The following is a 19,320-nucleotide window of genomic DNA, read 5'->3' as shown; positions in this document are numbered from 1 at the left end:
CTCCAGAAGCTATCGGGAGAAATGGCTACCCTGAATTTGGAGAAGGCTGAGGTTCTGAATGACTTCTTTGCCTCGGTCTTCACTGCCAAAGGCTCTGACCAAACCACCCAAGTTTTGGAAGGCAGATGCAGGGACTGTGAGAATGAAGACCTTGAGCCCACTGTAGGAGAGGAACTGGTTTGAGACCATCTTAAAAATCTGAATGTGCACAAGTCCATGGGTCCTGATGAGATCCATCCACGGGTCCTGAAGGAGCTGGCAAATGAAGTCGCAAAGCTGCTGGCCATCATATTTGAGAAAACGTGGCAGTCAGGTGAAGTTCCCGACGACTGGAAAAAGGGAAATATAACCCCCATTTTCAAGAAGGGGAAAATAGATCACCCATGGAACTGCAGACCAGTCAGTCTCACCTGTGTGCCTGGCAAAATCTTGGAGCAGATTCTCCTGGAAGGCATGCTAAGGCACATGAAAACCAGCAAGGTGCTTGGTGACAGCCAGCATGGGCAGAGAAGAGATTTAGAGCAGCCCTTTGGAGAAGGACTTGGGGTGTTGGTCGATGAGAAAATGAACATGAGCCGACTTCAGTGTGCACTCACAGCCCAGAAAGCCAACCGTATCAAAAGGAGCTGCATCAAAAGGAGCGTGACCAGCAGGTCGAAGGAGGTGATCCTGCCCCTCTACTCTGCTCTCGTGAGACCTCACCTGGGGTATTGTGTGCAGTTCTGGTGTCCTCAACATAAAAAGGACATGGAACTGTTGGAACAAGTCCAGAGGAGGGCCACGAGGATGATCAGGGGACTGGAGCACCTCCTGTATGAAGATAGGCTGAGAAAGTTGGGGTTGTTCAACCTGGAGAAGAGAAGGCTGCGTGGAGACCTCATAGCAGCCTTCCAGTATCTGAAGGGGGCCTACAAGGATGCTGAGGAGGGACTCTTCATTAGGGACTGTAGTGATAGGACAAGGGGTAATGGGTTCAAACTTAAACAGGAGAAGTTTAGATTGGATATAAGGAAGAAATTCTTTACTGTAAGGGTGGTGAGGCACTGGAATGGGTTGCCCAGGGAAGCTGTGAATGCTCCATCCCTGGCGGTGTTCAAGACCAGGTTGGACAGAGCATTGGGTGACATGGTTTAGTGTGAGGTGTCCTTGCCCATGGCAGGGGGGTTGGAACTAGATGATCTTAAGGTCCTTTCTAACCCTAACTATTCTATGACTCTGTTACTTAGAATATGTGTCCCTGTGCTGCAGGATATAAGGAAAAAAAAAGTTTGAAAGAGATAATGCTGTAAAACAGAACGTGTTCTTGGAACATAGAGTCGTAGAACAGTTAGGGTTGGAAAGGACCTAAGATCATCTAGTTCCGCCCCCTCTGCCATGGGCATGGACACCTCACACTAACATGTATAGAGTAACAGATTTTGGGGCTCTGTAGAGATACAAATATAGAGGTACATATTTATTATGTCTAGGTAGTAATACAGATAATAATGTTCTATTATTTTTATGCCTTCAATTTTTTTCTAGGAATGTGGTGACTTAGAAATTGTTACACTGGCTATATAATACAACACAGTGTACATAGTCCAGCACATTCCTCCTTTCCCTTATTTAAAACCAGAAATAGTGTCTCATAGCAGTGGTCAGACATTGCTGTGTATTCCTCCTACTGAGTACAGTACTGGGGCTGGATCCTTCTGCAGCTCTGCGTTATCCTGATACTTTTGAAGCTCTCTCTCTTTTTTTTTCTTTTTTTTTTTCATGATGGTGGTTTTGTGTAGTTTTTGTTTCTAAGACATGCAAAATATGTAGATTGAAAAGTTAGGCTGCAGTGCAAACGATATGCAGCTCTTTATATACCACCTTTTCTAGGAGCTGTTACCGGCCCAGCTGAGAGCCGGGATGTAGAACCTGGGGAGTCTGTGATTGCTGCGCGTCACCTGCAGTCAGTGCAGAGCATTGGGCTTGGGAAGGTGAAATGCAGACCTCTCCTGTGCTGGAACCAGACTAACAACCCAAGCATTAATTAGTCAGATGATGTCTTGAACAGAACAGGATTCTGCGAGGCTGGAGTCTGGCTAAAGCAAAGGTCATCAATCACTAGCCAGGCATATTAATTAATTCAGCAAAAAGTCCATTTGGTTTGAAAATGGCTCAATAACAGACACAGATTGCCCATTCAATATTAACTTTGAGTGAAAAATTAGATCTGGACTTCAGGATTTTGAGGTCTTTGTAGGAATTTTCTTCTATAGTGAAAATTTACTTCACCTTTTGTATGAAAGCCCAGTCATACGCACCTCCATCAGTGGTGCTCCTTGAAATCTATGTTGAGGTCCTAGTCTTGCTAGGCTCTGGGTCAGTGTCTGAGGTTTTGGAGAAAAGAGGATTGGTATTTCAGATGCATCATGAGTAAACATTCCCTTTACCTTATCTGTTTCACTTGTGTCCACACAAACATAAATATTGTCTGTGTAGGATGCTGAAGTCAGCTTGGTTTATAAAAAGAAGAGAGGAGCCACTGCATACTTCGGATGTTGCCAGGCATCCTGCATAATATCCCAGACAAAAAAAAAAATCTTAACTGTGGCAGTATCTTATTTCCTCCTTTATAGGTGGTTACATTCTGCTGCTGCTTGTATGTGTTGTTTTCATTTTATATCACTGTATAGTTATTCTGTTGCCCTGTTTAGTAGCTTTTAATAATGCAACTTTTGCTACTTTTTCCCTCTTGAATCACAGAACAAAGCTTTATGCGAGTGGCAGCCGCGGCAGGGGAGTACAGACACAATGGCACTGTATCTAAAGGGAGGAGTGATTAAAACCAAACTTTGTAACACCTTAATTATATTTGATATGACCTAGCCCTTGACAATTTTCAATCTGCAGTTGTCAAACAGGATTTAAATAGTATAAAGATTTCTGGACAGTGCCTGCACCTGAGCTGTATTTCACTGTGTCAGTAAGAAAGTGAAGAAGTGCTTTGAAAGAGGTTTTCTTTGAGATTTTTGTCTTTGGATTAGTGCACCTGATCAGTAAAACCGGGTTATTTCTCTGCTAGGTTCTGCACATTTCTTTTTTTTTCCTGTAAAACCCACTCAAAGGAATTAAATAAATACTTTAAAAGTATTATACATGAATCTGATTGGGGACAGGGTTCCTATTTCTAATGTATGTTTTCTTAGTGACATGAATTTAATTTCAGGGCTCAGCAGATTCGTACACAAGCAGACCCTCAGACTCTGATGTCTCTTTGGAAGAAGATAGGGAAGCAGTCCGCCAAGAAAGAGAACAGCAAGCAGCTATACAACTTGAAAGGGCAAAGGTATGTTCTTTTCAGCTTCAGTAATAACTAAGTTACATGGCATTTATCTTTTGCCTAGTGTTAAACTTCACACTGTTGGTTTATAATGAGGTGCTGTCTTTGGAAATAGTTTGGCAACTGAGTGAAGTTACCTGCAGACAAGATGTTTGGGGTATACAGTGTAAATATTCTCAAGCTGAACTCTGCTGGCTTGTGTGAAATTATTAGGTCTGATTTTTTTTTGTATTTGGGAAGTGTCCTTTGCTAGGTTTTTGGTGATTTGATAAAATTCTTGATTCAGAAGTTTCCACTGTTTGTGATGTCTGTTTCTATTTGTAGTCCAAACCAGTAGCATTTGCTGTTAAGACTAACGTGAGTTACTGTGGAGCTCTGGATGAAGATGTTCCTGTCCCAAGCACTGCCATCTCTTTTGATGCCAAGGACTTCCTACACATTAAAGAGGTAAAACCAAGAACTAGTAAAAGGGAATGTGAAAGGGAATCTTTTTACATGCCAAGTACTGTACTATGATTTAAACAGTTGGGGCTGAACCATACCACCATACCAGATTAATAAGAGAGTCTAGAGCTGAGCGGAGGCAGGAGAGCACAGCACATCCGTCTGATTAGCGATGATGTGTTGGTGGTGCTTCAGCCTTTTTGGAGTTCCAGCACCCTGGTGTGGTTATCTTGCACTTTTTTAATGCTTGATGTTACTGACTTGTTGGATTTTCATGTCACAGGAAGGAGGTAACATCTTGTTATACTTTAAACACCCTTCAACAATGTAGATTCAGATTCTTTTCATCAAATGAAGATTTTAATGGATCATAAATTACATGATGGAAAGGGATTCTATTGATCAGAAAGTGGAGTAGCACCAGGTTACACCAGGTCTTCATAAAGCATGGGATGGACTTGTACGGGAGGAAATAAGACTTAGAATAATACAGTAAGAAAATAAAATAAAAAGAAAAGTAAGGAAAAAGGAATGGGAATAAATGAGCCCTGAGTATGGCCGTGGTAGAGAAAAATACATTTTATTTCGTGTTGAGCATATTTTCTGCAACTCTTAACCTGAAGCAAGGCCTCTGAACTTGCATAAACCCCTGTTGTTTTGTAGGTTTGTACATAAGCTTGCAGCTTGCAAGAACATTTTTCATCTCTGTATTCTAGGTTTGTTTTAGGGTGTTCAGTACTCATTTCTCTCTTTCTTTGAATAATTGTCAGTCATCACTTCAGAGTACTGATCTCCCTTAGACCGAGCACATTTAGGAGGACAACACCTGCTTCTGCACCTCTAGAGGCAGATATTGGTGATAGAACAGGGGGGTTGCTTTAAATTCTTTCTTCCTGAGAAGGACATGGGAGGGACAGTTCCATTTTCTCGATTTGCTGTAAACAGATGGAAATTCTATTTGGATTTTTTTGTTTGTTTCTTTTGCATGTTTCTATTTGTGTGGAATTATGCTTAAACCCCTGCTGAGGAGCTGGAGCTCTGAATCTGAACCTGCCTATTGCTGCATGCAGAACAGGCCTTCCTGTTTGTTCCTCAAGAAAGTGTTCTGTTCTGCCTAGCACCACACCTGAACTCCCTTGATGTACACCACTTTATAATCTGCTTCCCATCAGGAAAAGGTCCTTTGTTAGCACTCAAAGTTGAATGCAGTCAGCTGCATCCATTACAGCACTCAGATCACATTCTCAGCTACCTTCCCCAATGTTTTTCCACCCACACCAGAAACATACCCTGACTAAATACTGTCTTTCTAGTCTCCATTGCCCAGTGTTCATGTAACTCTGTGCATCACTATTAAAACTAGTGTTTGATCTTGGTTTACCTAGGAGGTAGCTACCTTTATTTTCAGGCCAGTGACTGAATTTAATGTACTAAGCTCCTACCATGCTGCCCTGAACATTTTTCCAGAGAAGTGCTGAAAGTCTATGTCTTGGCATTCTGTGAGTTTTCTCCCAAGATCTAAGTAGCCAGGATCTCATTGCCACTAAACTGTAAACCATACGGCTTACTGGTATTTGTCAGCACTGCTAAGGGTTTAGCACAGTTTCTTTGATAATACTGAAACCTTCAGCTTGCCTGAAGCTGTGGCTGTAACTCAGTAGGATTTCAGGAATTTCAGGAAAACTCCCCATGCTGGAGTCTAGCTGCATGGAAAAAGGCTTTGCAGAAATTGTTTTTCAATGATCTGGCAGGCTTGCTTGGACTAGAACAAGCATGGTTCCAGATTTTAGAAAAATGCTAAACTAGGTAAGAAGTAAGGTCACCCTGTTGGCAGGATGAAACATCAGCAGTAACCAGTGAGTTGCTATATTGAGAGTGTGTCCTGTATGTCTCATCTGTCTCCTACAAGACTATATATTATGTGCTTACTGAAAGATGAAGTGGCAACAATAATTGACAATGCAGAAGATATCATGGGCATGGCAACGGATAGGAACAAGCTGTAGTCCTCCCACATACTGAATGCGAAGAATAACATATGGGAGGTAATGACCTAACACAAATAGCCCTGTGTTCCTTGCTGCATTGTTATCATTTGCATTGTTCAGATACTCTCAGCATAACACTGGTTCTGATGTCATGTCTAGAGGCATCACCCAGAGGTTCATGACCTGCTAATGGAAGAAAGATTCTCATGTTCAAGCTGTACATTTAGAACCAAAATAGAATGGGTAGTGCTCATGGAACTCAGCTTTTGCAGTGGTTTAAATCCATCTGATTTACAGATGGATACAGAAATCCAATGGATTTCTCTGATTTACAGCAGCAGTATGCTACATATGGAAGTATTTGACTGTTTTAAAGAACGCAAGTAGTTTGTCAACTTAAGCAGAAGCTATATACTTGAAATTACTGACATTTTCTGAATTGGGGTCATAATAGCATGAAGAATAGAGACTTAAAAAGTTGAAGTGCTAAAATAATGGAATATCTTGCATAAATAACAGCTATATAAAGAGGACAGGTTTTCAAGATGAGGATATAAGGATTGCATTTCCCTTAGCTATATATGTAATACTGGTGTCTATGGGTTAATAAAAAGGCTAATTTATTTTTCAAAGATGCTGAGGGTCTATATGTTTCAGAGACTGTTGTATCTTTGACAACTAGGATATGGTATTTATGTGTTTCTGCAAGAAGTAGGGCTTGAGAATATGCAGCCAAGACAACTGATGATTTTTAAGATATTTCTGTGATAACATTTTCCTTAAGGCATGCAAGCAAATTGGTACACTCATGCTGGTCTTGATGACTTGACAGTCAGTTGTGAAAGCTAATGTTTCTTTTGAACACTGAGGTGCCTAATGAAGTGTAGCAGAATGTAAGGTTTTCAGATATTTTTCTTCAAAAGCTCTGCTGGCAGCCAGCTACAACAAATCTATTTCCACTGCGACATCCACTATGATACCACTTTTCATCTTTCCATCATTAAAGTTAGGGCAGATTTCCAGTAATGCGGAAAAATGTGTTACTAAAGGTTAATGATAAAATTAAATCTTATACTTTCAGGTATATATTTAAGTTTCTTCATAAAGGTGAATTTTTCTTCAGCTATCATACATTTAAAAGTGTATGCCTTCAAAGAGTTTAGCTACTTCTAGGCAGTGGCACTATAAAAGCCTCATTTGTAGAGAGGTGTCGCAACTTTGGTTAGAGCATAGCCATAGCATAACCAGATGTGGGTTTGGTTCACTGCTGAAGCTGGTAAGTTTTCTATGTTGTCTTGGATAATTTTGTCTTTATTTGGGTTTCTAGAATGGTGTTTGTATAGCTTTTCCACTAGATGAGGTTTTTCCAAAGGGATAACATGGTAATAACATCCGTACAAATATCTAGAAAGCAGGGAGGAAAACTGGCAGTGGTGGTTATGGTATCTTTGGTGTAGACCATTACATTTTACAAGGAACCATTAACTGTTGTTTTGATGGTGATCTGAAGATGTTACTTTGACTGGTTTATATGGCTGCTGTGACATAGCTTGGTGGCCTTTCCTCACCAGAAATTGGTTTGTCTCATTAAATCACCATCATACTCAGCACCTTAGTGGGTGACATTAGAGGAAAAGTCACAACACACAGGATGTGTTGGGGCAGTTAAGAGATAAGCCAGTACTGCTGCAGATAACACTGCTTTCCACTGTCTGGCTGCAAAGAACACATTAACCTTCCGAATACCTTTGACTTAACTCAGATTCACATGGATTGCCCAGCATTCAGGTGTCAGTATGAGTCTGGTTTCATTGATCAGCATGGAGTTAAGGACTGTGGAAAACCGAGTTTCAGACATGGAGCATTTTGAACTGAAGCCAGTAACCTTTCTATGTTCCAGAAATATAATAATGACTGGTGGATAGGAAGGCTGGTTAAAGAGGGCTGCGAGATTGGCTTTATTCCAAGCCCGCTTAGACTGGAGAATATCCGCATTCAGCAGGAGCAGAAGAGAGGACGTTTCCATGGAGGGTAAGAATGCTGTAACCTTTTAAAATAATTTAAAATCATTTCTGACACTAGACAATATTTTCAAAGGTCACTTGATTTGTTTTTATTGCAGTGCATTTGGAGGAATGTTTGATTTGGGATTCCAAATGAAAATACATATTTGCAGAGACTAGATGTGTTAGATATTGACAGAAACAACAAAAAAGTGTGTATTGACTTTAGGAAAGATCAGTAATACAGTATGAGTAGTAACAACAGAAATTTCTGAAGGGCTGGAGTTTCACATCCCCGTGGCTTTAAGTCAGTGTTGGTGCCCAAAGCCTGCCATATTTTTTTCCCATCAGTTGTGTTCTTAAGGTTGTGGGTTTTTTCTTTCTGTTTTGTCTTCCTCTCCATTTTGGCCAAAACCAGACTTTTCAACCTTTGTAATACGAACTTTGTCGTTTGACCTGCTTTATTCTTCATGTTCCAGCTTCACCATTCTGTGTCTCCATGCTGCTAGAGCTGGAGATTACAAGTCCCTGGAAAAATACAAGCTTGGTCACAGGTCTAAGAAGTAGAACTGATTTCTCATAATCTCAGTTAAGATGCTCAAGTCATTCTTCTATTGGTTGAAAACACATTTTTTTTTCTTTTTTTAGATTTTTAAAAATTACTACTAATGTATTATTCCCACTAATTGAAAACCAAATTTAAATGTTCAGACAGATAACAAAACCTTTAGTACTGTGAAGAGATGTGAGCCAACTGAATCTGGACCTAATAGATATCAGTAAGAGGAGCATAAATTTAGCCTGTATAGTACTGTCAGGGAATTTGCACACTAATATACTTAATCAAGGTCAGGAATCGTTTCAACTATAAACCATCTAGGGAATTGTTTTTAGAATGACTGAACAGCATTAACTGTGCTTTTTCCAAATTGCTTTTATAAATTTGAAATAGTTTCAGAGGAAGCCAGTGTATCTCAATGTACAGAAAGAAGATTATCTAATTCAGAGGTGGACACTAGTAGTATTTAGCATAGTTGCTTCAGATACAGCATATTAGAAAAATTCTCTGCTTGTGTGAAAGGGCATGACTCCACGCATCACCAATTCTTGCAAAGATTTTCTCTAATCTCACCTATGGAGAATATTGGGAATAAAATCAAGTATGAAAGAGAGCAGAAATATTGTAAAGGATATCTATTAAGATTTTGAGGAGCCTGCACTAACACTCCTGGATTTGTATGATAAAATTGAAAGTAATGTATAGTGATAAAATAATTTATTTTGAGCACCTTTGTTAGATACGGTCATACAGTTTCTGTACCTTAAGATTTCTTTAAAAGCTGTGACCAGCTGTGATACTAAGGTTCTACATGATTAAGAAGAACTCTAGTTTTGTCTGAGTAAGGCTGTGAAAAGTAACCTAATAAAGAGGGTTTCAAGAGTCTAGTATATGTTCACAAAGAATTTGTCAAGTGCAGGAGTAAACAATCCCTGCTCTGGAGAGCATATGGCAAGAAAGCAAAGGCAAAATACTGATGGGAAGTAGTATCTTCTTGCTGGTCTGTATGTAAAGACATGGATTGTACCATGAGGCTGTCACCTGCGGGAATCAGACTGCTTAAACAGTCCTTTTCTCTCTGTCCTGAGCTCTTCTTCCCTCCTCCCATGTCCTGCTCAGCTGCTTGTGCAGTGAGCTGGATTACAAAGCTTATTCACCTGAACATCTTTTCCCTCCCCAAACTAGTTTCCTGCCAGTCTGCTGTGGGTTTGCTGCACAAGCAGTTGTGCTGGATGCATCACGCAAGGAGAGGAGGGAAGGGCTTGGCACAGCAGAGGCAGAACTGCCTGGCTGGATGCTTGGAGGTGCAGTGAATGGACCACTATAGCTACACAACAAAAGCTATTTAAACCGCCAGTTAAGATCTCAAACCTTTCAAGAGATGTGTCATTTGTGCTGGCAGAGAGACCTAGCAAGACAGCGGAGTGTTGGGTGGGGGCTCTCATGCAGAGCTGGGGTATTCTCTGAGTTTAGCAGATGCCTGTGACTGGAGCTTCTGTGTTTCCCAGCCTACGGGCAGATAACAGAAAAGCTTTGTTCAGTCTGTAGTGGAACTCACTCTCCCCTCATAGCCCATATACAGCAGCTCTTCCAGCCATGGAGGTCTACTTAATTACAGACACTTTGGTTCCTCTTGTCCCTGCCTGGTTCTCTTCACCCGTCACTTCAGAGGAAGCTTTTTTTGTAGCATGAATGTGGGTGAAGACTCCTTTACTGTCTGATTTCTTATTGGGCAATTTCTCATAGCTGCTGCCTAAAACCTCACACATTTGCATCTCTGGGCACTTAGTGTTAATGGGGCTCTTTTTGATACCATAGGAAATCGAGTGGAAATTCTTCTTCAAGTCTTGGAGAAATGGTTTCTGGCACGTTTCGAGCCACACCTACTTCCACGGGTAAGACAAATTTATTTAAGGAAACTCTTACTAATACTTCTATTTTAAAAAATGTGCATGAAAAATGCAGGTTTCCCCCCTTTGCTGACTTATTAAGGCATTTTACAGAGATTGCTTGTGTGCGGAGGTGGAGAAAGACATCTATATCTAGACATCCGGCAGTTGCTAAGGGACTGGGAAAAAATCTCAGGAGAAGTGGCAGGTGCCCCAGAATGGAATGAATGTCCAGTTTAAAGAGGGCTGACCAAAAGGGAGGTGCACTGAGAGAAATCTAGAGTGCCCTGACAAAGGAATTTTTGTTTGCAAGTATTTTGTTTGTTATACACAGTGTGGTTTTTTTAACCAAGTTCTCATTTGGTCTTTTAGCAAAACAGAAACAGAAAGTGGTAAGTAGTACTTTTGCTTCCATTTTATTTTATTTAATTCCAAAACATAATTCCCAGGATTGGGTCTTCTTTGACTAATGATCTGAAGGGTTGTTTTATTCTTCTAGACAGAACACATTCCCCCATATGATGTAGTACCATCAATGAGGCCTGTTGTTTTGGTGGGTCCATCACTGAAAGGCTATGAGGTATGTAGTCTAGGTACTTGAAATTGCTGTTTTCTTATCTCTGATCTTCCTTTGTACATACAGTATTGTGGTTCAGTGTGACTGTTTTGATATGATAATTTAAATATAATTTAAAGTAGTCTTAGCTTAAATAATTGTCAAAAATGTTGTATAAGAACCAAGAGCGTAATCAGCACTTTGCACCATTTAGGTGAGGTACCAGCTGAATATTTTTCTGCCTTAACAACGGTGTCTGTTACTTTTGATACCTCAGCTAATGGATAGGTAACATAAGTAGCATAAGAACATGGTGCTCTCTTGGCACTTTTACTGCTTTAAGCACAGGGCACATCCATTATTTTCAATACAGATATTTTGATAAATCAAGTAAGAAAAGGAGAATTTGTCTTCACTACAAGAAGTTGGAGTAGTGAAATTAACTCCTAAACTTCTGTATACATGTCAAATTTTAGTCAGACTAGCACATGCTTTGAACTTAATTAGCAAAAATTTTGAAGAAGCTTCCTCGTTGTTCTTCTTTTTTCACTTATAGAAGCTTTGCATCCATCTTCCCTGAAATTCAGTGGTGGCAGATGAATGGCTGGACTATAGCCGTGTATTCAGTTTTGTTCTCCAGCACTTGAAACTGAATTGGGAACTAAAGATTCTTACTATTATTATCAGGTTTTCTTGACTTTTTAAGATTATTAGTATACTGAAATATACATATAAATGAACCTTTAACCCTTCTAAGTTATTTCAGCATAGAAGTGGGTATGATAACACGCACAGATAAACACGACACCCATTTTTCAAGGCTGGTGCAGATTCAAATGAGCATTTAACACGTGCTAAATGAGCATAGGCTTTTAGCAGGGCATTTCAGTGAACTTAACCATCTGTTAAGTGTTTTGCTGAATTGGAAACTAAACAAACATGAACATAAAATCAAAGATGCACTTCATTTAGCTTAATTAATGTTGTTAGTACTTTACAGGATATTATTAAACATACTGGAATGATTCTTTTTGGAAGATTACAGCATGGTACCATTATTAGCATAATGTAGTGTTCTTGCATTGAGTTTTGTTGTGAGAATGATTGGAAGTGTAGTTTAGCAATGCAGGTACTTTGTGTTCTACTCTCTACCTTTTGATTTTATGATGATGTTTCTTGACAGGAGTGAATTTCAACCATTGACTTCCAAGGTGCTGCACCACAGGTTAATTTGCCTAGGGACTCTCAAGGTTGGAAGGGAGAGAGGCTGTTTGAAAATACATGCCTGTATATATATACCATCCTGCCTTTGCAAAAATAATACTAAATGTGATATTTTGGACATATAAAGGTGTATAAATGGTAACATAGGATATTAATTTCAATTACAAACAGTGGTCTACATAACAAACTCATTGATCTTACTTTATAATTTATGTGAAAAAAATCCTGTGACTGTTGTTTTTCTGACTAAATTCTGAAGGAACCGTTTTGAAAGATAACCTAGGAAAACTAAACAGTCAAAGACCTGGGGGCTTTAAGTTCCTGTCTAGAACTGTCAGGTAATAGGTGTCAGCTTGAGTTGTCCTGAAATGGACAAGGAGCTCATTCAGAAAAGTGGATGACACCTGTTGGGGCTCATCTGTTGGGGCTGAGCACCTCTTGGATGCTTTACCATATACAGGAATAGGAGCATCCATTTTTTCTGCTTCCATGCTTCTCTGAGAGTAGTTTTTCTCTTCTGTTACAACAGTCATCCAACATGATAAATCTTGTATCTGGAGTTTTAAGTCCATTCTAATAATGTTACTGTTGGAAAAAACAAATGTTCTGTTCAACCTGAATAGTCCCATATGCTTCTGACGTGTTCTGAAGCCTGCTGGGATATGGTATTGCTATGGAAGGTGGTGAGGTGTGCCCTAATGCCTCAGTGCAAGTCAAGACAAGAGCAGAAAGAGTGACAGCTCTCACGTCCTCCGTTCCGTATTTTGGAGAATGAGTCAGAAAACTTGCAAGTATTTATTACAAAGCGTGCTGCGGAGAGCATGAAAAATAAATGATTGCTGTCTATAAATGGTATTGATTGTTGGAAGTATCCTTATCTTCTACTTACCTCTTTTCTTATATTTGACTTCTTTTTCTCCCTGTCATTCCTTCCTGTTCAATCTTCCTCACCTCTGCAAAGGTGACAGACATGATGCAGAAAGCTCTGTTTGACTTCCTGAAGCACAGGTTTGATGGGAGGTGAGACATACTGTCCTTTTCATGCTTTTTCCTCCCCATGCATTACTAATTTTTAGCGATTTTTTTTTTATTATTATTTTTAATGTAAGAAGATTGATGCATGTTCAAATCTGATTTACAGGCTCTGTATCAACACTGAAATGCAGCCAGCTGTGGAGTGGAGCACAGCTGATGTATTACTCGAAGTGCATGTATCTCCATATCTGCTGTGCCTGTAGTAGGATTTCTTAGGTTTAACAGCATAATTCTGCTTCATTATCTTACCAGCCTGAAGTTACAGGAGAAATTGAGATGAAAGGTGACTGGGGAACATGGGAAATGCCAAAATATCTTTAAAGATGGCATTTTACTAGGCTCAGGTTTTTAATGTTGCCCTTGGAGGTGGGCTGTGGCCCTTGTTCAGCCGGGAGCTGGAGGGAACGGTGCCACCCAGGCTAGAGCCCTTTTGGCAGAGCCTGGCACCTAGGTCGTTGCTGGCCCTCTTTCCCCTGGAGCTCCCAAGCCACTGAGCTGACTGTGCATTGGGTAAACTGAACTGAGAGGATTGCCCTTTTTTTCTAATTTTTCAAAGAGCTGCCCAGTTCCTTTCATGCCATGGAACAGGTGAGAAAGCATGAGTGATTGCACGTGGAAATACAGTTTTATTCACAGCCCTTCAGGGATGTGAAAATTCCTTAACCATTGGATGCAAAAGTGTGTGTGCTGCTGGACCCAGCTCAGCCAGCTGTTGAAGTGTGAATAATAAGCGCCTCTTGATTTTATTTTGAGGTTTGCTGTATTTGGGCTAGGTTCATTCCAGCGCTTGTGAAGTCCCAGGCTCTTTTACAGCAGGATGTTCTCTAAATAAAACTAATCACACCCTAGCCCTGAAATAAATATCAGAAACATCAGATTTTAACGAGGTGCAGAGCAGTGCTTCAGACCAACACCTAAGAGAAAATCAACTCTTAAATATTCTTGGTAGTAAAAAACACTTAAAAAGGCAGTTTGAAAAAGGAAATGCCGAGAACTTAAAATATAGACAAAAAGTATGTCAGAACTTCAGAAGCTGTAAGGAGGGTTCATCTTGTTCAGCTGGAACACAGATGAGCTGTGAGAAGGATAATTTGGATTTATTTGCTTGGAACATAGGCTTGGTGCATGGCATCTCTTCCTTTCCGCTGTAGATCATCAGTAATCATAGGTGTCTGCTACATCTTTGGGACGCTCTGCCCTTCCTTCATCCTAGTTTGTTCAGTATATTCTAGCTGTGGAAAGGAGTTTATACTGTGTGTAACAGTAAGTCAGCTTTGAAAATACCTAAAACATCGGCACTAGGACAATGAATAGTGTCTATTGTTTAGAAAAGGTGGAGTAAGTTTTATGGTCGGGGTACCTTTGGGGTGCAGTGAGGAGGTGCCAGTGCTGAACTAACCCACAAGCAGCTTAGATGAAATGTTTAATGGTCAACTTCCATGCAGAATACCTCATCTCCTTCTCTACTTCTGTTGCCCAGCTCAAGTGATATTAGCAGGTCCTACAAATGTAGTGATTGATTTAAAACCTGACAGATGAAGCACTGTATGTGGCATCCTGCATTTAAATTTATCACTTTTCTGAGCTGTTTGTGCACCTTGTCAGTGCCCCCACTCCCAAGCATTGTGATTGCTCTGGTTCCACTGCAGGTCACCATGTGAGCCCCGGTGCCTGTTCACAGTGCATATAGCTACAAAACCCCACAGCATTATGTTCTCTTCCAGCTGTTGGCATATGCTTGTCATCGAGAGTCATTGTTTTCAGTAGGAAACCATGGCAACTGGAAGTGGTAAGTCATCTCCAGTTGCCACAATGTGATTGCTATGAGTCTATCCTTTATAAGGTATATTTTTATGCCCTATATGAATCACAGAATCATAGATCCCAGGTTGGAAGGGACCTCAAGGATCATCTGGTCCAACCCTTCTAGGCAAAGCATGACCAGCACCCTGTCCAGCTGGATCTTAAGTGTCCAGTGTTGTTGAGTCTACCACTTCCCTGAGGAGATTATTCCCATGACTGATTGTTTCCCCTTGCGTCCAACCAGAATCACCCCGGTAGTAATTTATATACATTACCTCTTATCTTTTCCTTATGACTCCTTGTGAAAATAAATCTCCATCTTCTTTGTAGCTACCCTTTAAATACTGGAACATGGTGATAAGATCTTATGTACTCAGTAGAGGCCTGATCCGTGAACATAAGCAGTGCGTAAATAGAGAGGAGGAGATGTAAAGCACACTTAGATGCACCCATTTAGGCTGCCTGATCTGATGGGAGGCAGGACTGCTCCTTGCCTTGCTCTTCTATCTTTTCTCCCACCATGCCCTTGGTCTGCACAAAGTGGTAAAAGGGAGAGATTCTGCCAGGAGGGAGGTATTTTTTTTGGCAATCCTATTGCCATTAGTAATACTGGCAACTAGATCAGGTAGAAGTATGAAATTTCATCACTGAAAAAGTAAAATGCCACAAGCAAGCTGATACCAGTGACTTAGCTCTGAGTAACTTCAGAAAAATGCTGCTGCTTCATCCTCCTGCCAACTTTTATGGCTTTGCAGTTTTTCTTTTCCCTACACTTTTCTTTATTTCCATCTCTTCTACAATTTTGTGACAGGTCCACGTTACCAAGAAAGGAATTAACTGTCCAAGGATGAGCTTTTCAAAAGACTCCAGTAAGACCTGGACTACCAGGACTCCTTTCCCATGTCTTAATACCCTTGGTTTCTGTCAGCTTCTTCTTTTGTAACTGCAACATCCTCTTCTGGCCAGTGAACTAAAGAAAAGGCCTGAGGGCTGTGCTGTGCGGGCCAGCTGAAAGGAATCTGCTAAAGCCTATCTGACAGGAGGCCTTCAGGGAATGCTTGCTGCAGAGGCTCTAACAGTATCATTTTCTAAATGGATTGTATTTAATCACTGCTGCATAGAGCAGCCTGACTCTATACAAAACATAGCAAAGGCACTTCTTTTTCCCTTAACATCTTTCAACAACAGTGATACTTAGAATTACTTCTTACTCAGGAAGAATGAAATGTTTCCTATATCTGGCACAGTGGGTGAGCATTTTCAGTCCTTTCTCTGTTACATGTCTCTGATTCCAGCAGTCAGAGATCTAAGAACTCCCTGAGCCAGAGATGTGAACTGGACCACCGTGTTTTATTGTCACTTTGTTGTGGTGACTTCTGGACCCATGATCCATTAATTTCTCTCATTTCTGTTTTAAATTCATTTATACTTCTGGTCTCTACTGCATTTTCTGGCAGTTTATTTATTTATGCATTATATAGACAAATACTTGCACTTCTTTTTAACCCTACATCTGATAAGATTTATGCATCTCTAAGTGAAATTACATTCTGTGGAATAGCTGCTAGTCATTTCCAGCTTGCTTTCTTTTCATTATTCATGGCTCCTTGGCTCATCACAGTCATCCTAAATGAATGTTACATGAAGTGATTGTGTGGTTTTGTTTTTTAACCCTTTGTCTCTTGTTAGCTCACTGACAGGTCAAGTAAAAAAATCACCTTCCTGAAATGAAGGAGCAGGCTTCAGCAGTACAGAGAGCTGTGGCTCAACTTACTTTTCTCCTGTTCAACCAGGAGCCAAGCATTTAGCTCATCAGCAGAGCTCCCTGTCTGGAAAAGGAGGGTGCCTGTTGGAGGACCAGTGTCCCAAAGCAAGGAGCTCTGTTCAGTGACTCACAGGCACTCAGCTATGAGTGACATAGCTGTGTGTCTGCTCTGATGTCCAGATGTGCCCCTTCCTTACATCCCAGCAATATCAGGATTAATCAATGGTTTAACTATCTGGGAAGAGAAGGGCTGTTACTGTTACGACTGTTGTTTTGTATGCCTGAAGACTTGCTTAACTTGTAGTGTTTACGGTACTGTATAAAATCATGTAGGAGATGACTTAGGGAGGAGAAGTTAACTAATGCGTTAAGTAGAATAGCAGAAAATATATGCCAGAGTCTACAATAGTGTAGGAAATAATTTATCTTAAATTGTTCTTTAATGATGACGTAACTCACCTACAAAACATGTCTGGATGGTATTTTATTGTATTTGCACTTTGGAATAGAAAGTAGCTGTAAGTCATGCACAGTGCACTGGAAATTTGACTACTGTGTTTTTGTTCTGTCGTGTGTTCTTACTCATAGGATATCAATAACTAGAGTGACAGCTGACATTTCTCTTGCTAAGAGGTCTGTTCTAAATAATCCAAGCAAGAGGGCAATAATTGAGCGGTCAAATACAAGATCCAGTTTAGGTAAGACACTGACACATAGGTAATTATGAATGTGGTTGCATATTGAGGAAAGTGGCAGGATTTCAGCATTCAGGATGTCATCAGTTCTGCAATTTGAAATGTACCTACAGCATTCTGGTGTACAATTCTGAATTCCACATACCCAAATGGGAGACATTTTTCCTAACTGAGGAGGGGGAACAGAGCACAGGGTACTGTGTTAGCCTCATGTTAAGCAATTACCTGGGCTAGAGCAAGCAGTATTACAGGTTTGTAAAAGATGAGTTAGGGGCCTGTAGTATGGTTTGCTCTTTCCTTCCAAGGTTTGCTCTTTCCTTCCCTCTTCTCAGCCCTGTGCTTCAGTTCCATGTCACAAGGTGCCAAATAGCTTTCACCTTGTCCAGACAAGGAGACATGGTGCTCGTGACCCTGGGACTTGTTTTGTATTTAATGTTCAACAGCTTCAGCTTATTTTTGCTGTCTGGCCATGAGACTCTAGGTCTTCCCACCCTCTCCTCACATGTCATGACTGCTGGGTTACAGTGGCCGGGTGAATTTTTATTTCTTTCACAAGGGTGGAAATCTGTGTGTAGCATTATATGTGTGCCAGTGTCATGGCTTAAACCACGACAGCCAGTAAGCTGGTCTCTGGGGCACCATCCTAGAAGGAGTTGGTTTTCAGCCTTCTCAGGAAGAAAAGGCTCTTAAACCCAGTTCTCTGACATCCTGAGTGACTGTTTGAACTAGAGGTATAGGTCATAGGACACTTCACTTCTAGCTGGCCTTCTAGTACAGGAATAGCACCTCAAAATTAAGTGCTGCAAAGGTGAGTACTGAATCATTTTGGGCCTGTGAACACACATTGCTCTGTGGAACAGCTCTCAGGCAGATTAAATGCATGTGAGTTGCTGGCACACAGATCTTCTATGCTTTGGTGGTATAACTTACAGGCTTCAATTTGTGCTGAGTTTATCTATTTAAAATCTGTCCTGTGCACATGAATGATTAAGAAGGGTCAGAATAGTGAATAACAGAAATATAATTTACATGGAAATAAATTGCTCTTTTTTTCTACAGACAAAAGTGCTTTGTTATGAACCTTGCCATTACTGTCTTTTTAAATAATGCTCCGCTGATTATTTAACATAAGCTTTTTCTTGTCGTTATAGAATTAGGAAGTCACAGTTCTGTTTTTCATACAGACTCTTGTTTAAGTTAAATCAGAATTGCAATCTAAGAACAAAAAAAAAAGTTTTAAGAAATATCCATTTGTTAAAACATTGTTTTCTTTCTAAATTAAACTATTTAGCAGATTTGTAAAATGCATTTATGTCTATTTTCTGTTAATAGAATCATATATTTAATTGTATGCAGTCTTTAAATACACTGATATTATAAAGGAACATAGTACAGACATAGTCTTGAAGGTAATATTTATTTAAAAAACTGCCTTGAGTAATAGGTTGGTTTTTGGCAATTACATTAATTCACATATGGAGTTCACATAATGAATGCATACTTTCTGTGAAAATAAATGAGTGATGATATTTTTGTCTTATGCAATGCTGGGGTCGAATGGCTTTCACCTGGCTTGTTTTCCTTTGCTAGCTGAAGTACAGAGTGAAATTGAAAGAATCTTTGAGCTGGCAAGGTCCTTACAACTGGTTGTCCTAGATGCAGACACTATCAATCACCCTGCACAACTTATCAAGACATCTTTAGCACCAATTATTGTCCATGTTAAGGTGTCTTCTCCAAAGGTAATGTATCTCACCTTTAAAAAATGTGCGTTTGAGAGGGACCTGGAGGGCAGTGTGGGAGGGAGCAGTGAGATACCTGCACCTGAAGAAATCAAGAGTGAGATGAAGAGAAAAAAAAAGATTTTTTTTTTCAATTGAGGGCTTGACAAGTGAGCGTCTGATGCAATTTCTTGTTTCTGCCCTAAACATTAACAAAGTCTTAGGCTGAGCCTTAGAGAAGGAACCCACCAGTTAAGTAGATGAAAAATACTCCTGATGAGCAAATTCTTCCTGTAACTCTCAGTTCCCCTTGGCAGTCCCT

The 19,320-nt window shown here is 40.2% G+C and overlaps 1 protein-coding gene across 6 annotated transcripts in view; it reads left to right on the top strand.

Moving 5' to 3' along the window:
* CACNB4 (calcium voltage-gated channel auxiliary subunit beta 4) overlaps positions 1-19,320 on the top strand; it is a 115,724-nt gene that overhangs the window by 76,920 nt on the left and 19,484 nt on the right. For 5 of the 6 annotated variants that reach the window (XR_009968316.1, XR_009968317.1, XM_062637814.1 and 2 more), the window contains 9 exons: positions 3,203-3,322; positions 3,641-3,763; positions 7,649-7,779; positions 10,129-10,205; positions 10,572-10,591; positions 10,699-10,779; positions 12,941-12,999; positions 17,171-17,280; positions 18,868-19,019. Coding sequence is in view for 4 of the 6 variants with exons in the window: in XM_062637814.1 (XP_062493798.1) it covers positions 3,203-3,322; positions 3,641-3,763; positions 7,649-7,779; positions 10,129-10,205; positions 10,572-10,591; positions 10,699-10,779; positions 12,941-12,999; positions 17,171-17,280; positions 18,868-19,019 (873 nt within the window). In the remaining 2 variants the exon portion in view is untranslated. Of the gene's footprint in view, positions 1-3,202; positions 3,323-3,640; positions 3,764-7,646; positions 7,780-10,128; positions 10,206-10,571; positions 10,592-10,698; positions 10,780-12,940; positions 13,000-17,170; positions 17,281-18,867; positions 19,020-19,320 lie in introns of those variants that run through there. The other variant, XM_062637817.1, reaches the window with a different exon arrangement.

This window comes from Pezoporus occidentalis, unplaced genomic scaffold, assembly GCF_034315485.1.
Source record: "Pezoporus occidentalis ecotype Australia unplaced genomic scaffold, CSIRO_AGI_Poc_V1 ctg54, whole genome shotgun sequence".
Lineage (NCBI taxonomy): Eukaryota > Metazoa > Chordata > Aves > Psittaciformes > Psittacidae > Pezoporus > Pezoporus occidentalis.
The sequence above is the reverse complement of the archived record's forward strand: the minus strand, read 5'-3'. Positions and strand labels throughout refer to the sequence as shown.